The sequence below is a fragment of the Augochlora pura genome, unplaced genomic scaffold (genome assembly GCF_028453695.1).
Source record: "Augochlora pura isolate Apur16 unplaced genomic scaffold, APUR_v2.2.1 APUR_unplaced_781, whole genome shotgun sequence".
In the NCBI taxonomy this organism is placed as follows: Eukaryota; Metazoa; Arthropoda; class Insecta; order Hymenoptera; family Halictidae; genus Augochlora; species Augochlora pura.
The window spans coordinates 1,580-5,386 of NW_027588525.1; the positions used below are offsets into that span (position 1 = coordinate 1,580).

Below are 3,807 nucleotides of genomic sequence, written 5' to 3' on the forward strand. Positions count from 1 at the left end.
TTCCCTCCGCCTCGAGCTCTACCCACCGCCTCGTTCTATACCATCCGCCTTGCGCTCTACTCTCCGCCTTGTGCTCTACCCTCCACCGCCGTTTATTTCCCTCGCGAGCTAGCCGCGCACCAAGGATATCTGTCCCGGGTCCAGATACTGAAGCATCTTCGTAGACCGAAGTTTAAACGCCTAGCCGGCGACGACGACGGCGGTTTGCCTTCTATAGGGACTTCTTAAAGAGGCCTGTCACTGGAAACGAGACTTGGATTTTACACCAAATTGTGCATCGAAAACGCACTTGGTCCAAGGACAATAGACCATCGACTGTTGCAAAGCCTGGACTTCATCCGAGGAAGGTTCTTTTGTGCATTTTATACGAAATTGATTATCGTGACACTTACACTTTTAACAATTTTTTTCAATTTAAACTTTGACAATACAGAAATTATTTCGAATAGTGTTATAACAATTTCCATGGGGTCTCAAAGTCGCCGCTTGAGTGCAGAGGGTGGAAAAAAATAATAATCCCTTTTAGACTTCAATTAACTTATATTCAATACATTAAAATAAATGTCTACCTACAAACTTGACAACAATTAAAATTATTCAACCAAGCATAAAGATTACGATAGAATAAAATATAAGATCCACTTGCAGCTAATTCGGAAGCCATAGATTCCATTCTAAGTTCTGTCAACAACAAAAGCAACAGTGTAACGCAAAAGTCAACTCTTCGAGGCGCAGGATTTCATTTGTGTTGTAAATTAAACAAAATCGATGTGTTTTTGTTAACAAAGGAATCGCGTAATATATAAGCATAAAATAAAAATGTCCAATTATGGATTACTAAAATAAAAATTGCCCACCATGGATTCCTAAAATAAATTATCCCACCATGGATTACTAAAATAAATATTGTTCACCATGGATTGCTAAAATAAAAATATCCCACCATGGATTACCATATACCAAAAAGATGGGACACTTTTAATCCCAGCCCCAAAGAGTCAACATCGTTTAATCTAAGGCTGAGCAGTGGCCGGTTGCACATCAGTCGCGGCGACGTCCGGTTGCAGATCAGCTTCCACGACATCCGGTTTCTTTTGGTTAATCTTCAGAATATCCTCGACTCCTGGAGTAACAGGGATCGCCTCGCTCTCCTCAGGGAACACATATTCCTCATGGTTCTGGGAGGCGTCATAGAAATGTCCAGCTGCCTTGAAATGCTCGTGTCCATGGTGCTCGTAGGCGGAGTGCTGATGTGCCTCATGGTGTTTATGATGACTATCATGGTGATGCTTGTGATGATGGTCATTCGAGTGTTTGTGCTCCTCTTCATGGCCATGGGAGTGTTTGTGCTCATGGCCTTCGTGGTGTTTGTGGTGTTCGTGGTGATGGTGGTCCTCGTGATGGTCGTGATGGTGTTTGTGGTCATGACCATGCTTGTGCTCCTCCTTGTGCTCATGACCGTGTTTATGTTCCTGATGATGGTGATGCTTGTGCTCCTGATGATGAGAGTGATGATGATCCTCGTGATGACCGTGGTGATGCTCCTCCTTGTGGCCGTGTTTGTGATGGTGTCCGTGCTTGTGGTGATGGTCCTCGTGGTGGTCGTGCTTGTGGTCCTCGTGGTGTCCGTGATGATGTTCCTCGTGATGACCATGCTTGTGCTCGTGGCCGTGTTTGTGATGGTGGTCCTGGTGATGGGAGTGCTTGTGATCGTGGCCGTGTTTATGATGATGATCCTCGTGATGTCCATGATGATGGTCCTCGTGATGTCCGTGCTTGTGCTCGTGGCCATGGTGATGCTTATGATCCTGTTTATGAGCATGCTTGTGATCCTCTTTGTGATCGTGGCCGTGGTGATGATGATGGTTCTCCGTCTCCTTATGGGAATGATGATGGTGATGCTCGTTGACATGATGATGCTCGTGATGATGATGATGCTCGTTGTGATGCTTATGTTTGTGGTGATGGTGATGCTCGGCGTGGTGTTTGTGCTCCTCGTGGTGCTCGTGCTTCGAGTGATGCTGATGTCCATGGTGATGATGATGGTCGCCGTGGTGCTTGTGGTCGTGGCCGTGTTTGTGCTCGTGCTTGTGTCCGTGATCGTGCTTATGCTCATGACCATGGTGATGCTTGTGATCGGAGTGATGCTTGTGTCCATGATGATGATCGTGACCATGGTGGTGATGGTGGTCGTGGTGCTGCTTGTGGTCCTCGTGGTGCTTGTGTTCTTCGTGATGCTCGTGGCCGTGCTTGTGCTCGTGGCCGTGATGATGCTTGTGGCCGTGCTCGTGCTTGTGCTTCGCGTGATGCTCGTGCTGAGCGTGATGTCCATGATGGTGGGAATGATGGAAGTTGTGGCCATGGTAGAAGGTCGGCGCCTCGTATCCGTGGATCCTCTTCTGAGCGGGCACGATCTGCGGCGTGACGAAGGTGATGTGCGCCGGCGCGGTGGACATCCTCGGCTCGATGCCCTGCTTCGCCGGCTGCTGGATATTCAACACGACGTCCGGCTTGGCGGCTGCCCCGAACCCGGACCCGCGTACCCCTAGAGCCTGCCCGACGCCCAGATCGAGCTGGATCGGCTGGAAGTTGGTCGCTAGCTCGGCCAATTGTCGCTTCCTCGGCTGCCTCTCGATATTCGGCAGCCGGTCGACGGCGTCTCGCTGCGGCGACAATCGGGACTGCGGCAGTAATTGTCGCTTGATCCTGATGTAATCGGGCAGCTCCGGGCTCCCGGCCGGCGGCCGCGGTCGATTCCCTTCGGTCGGTGTCAAATCTTGGCCAGCCGCAGCAGCTGTCAGTAGCAGCGCGATGGCCGGTAGCCACGCCTGCGGCAAACGAAAAAGAGAAGAGGAATCGTCCTCGTTATCGGAATACCAGCACGCAAGTGTCGCCTCGGCCATATGAGTTTCATAGGCCTGCAGCAGGAGTTATCTAAATCGTGTTTATCGGCCTTTATAATTCGATCAGAGGAGCACAAAAGCGGCCGGGCCCGTCCCCGATACTAATTTTCGAAAATCGCTTAGCCGCAAGCGAATTCATTATGACACGGTGGCTCGCGCGCGCGCCGGACATTAGCTCGGCTAACCGAAACAATAAAGCAACGTGTCGGGGCTCGAGCGCGCTATTTCGGCCGGCCGCGTAAAACGCGGCGCGCTCGCGGGACCGAGACCGGCCACACGGAAAACCGGAAAATAATATCCAGTAAATCGGCCGGTTTTAAACGGCCGGCCAATCTGCCGGCTCGACGAGCCCGCCTGCCATCGAACAGATTTCTCTATGGCGCGTATCCGCTGCTTCGGAAAACCCGGCGAGGGACGATGGAAAATACCGGATCCTTCGTTTCTCGATGCGATTTTCCCTTTCACTACGTGCGACGTGTATTGACGCTGTCATGAGACTAGTAGTACGCACGATAGGCGTAAGTGATCTCTAGGTTTTGTGGACAGAATCGCTGATGCGTCAACTTATTACTGGCTTAACCCTTTAATCGGCGCAATTTAAAAATTACTTAAATTATAAAAATGACTACAGGGCGTTTTTATTCTAAATTTACTCGAGCTAAATTTACTATTATTGTTATTATTTATTTACAAAATTTAAAAATATCGGGGTCCCATTTTTGAAACATTGGTTAGGTCAACTACTATAGACATTAAAAAAATGACAGTGACAGTGTTCAATGCTTCCTCTATTTATTTATGCGATAAATGCATAAAATCGAATAAACACAATATCGAATTTTCTCTATAATTATCTTCGCAATAATATTCGACAGTCAAACTCGCATCGACTAATATCTCCATT

General features: G+C 48.7%; 1 protein-coding gene across 1 annotated transcript; it reads right to left on the bottom strand.

Annotated features, from left to right (window-relative positions):
• Positions 1-1,013: 1,013 nt before the first annotated feature.
• LOC144478090 (uncharacterized) lies at positions 1,014-2,903 on the bottom strand. The gene has a single exon (XM_078195812.1). The coding sequence runs from the start codon at positions 2,901-2,903 to the stop codon at positions 1,014-1,016; it is 1,890 nt and encodes a 629-aa protein (XP_078051938.1).
• Positions 2,904-3,807: the final 904 nt, after the last annotated feature.

What these genes read in the sequence shown, in the direction of transcription:
- LOC144478090 (XM_078195812.1), bottom strand. Translation starts at nt 2,903, where the DNA reads ATGGCCGAGGCGACACTTGCGTGCTGGTATTCCGATAACGAGGACGAT.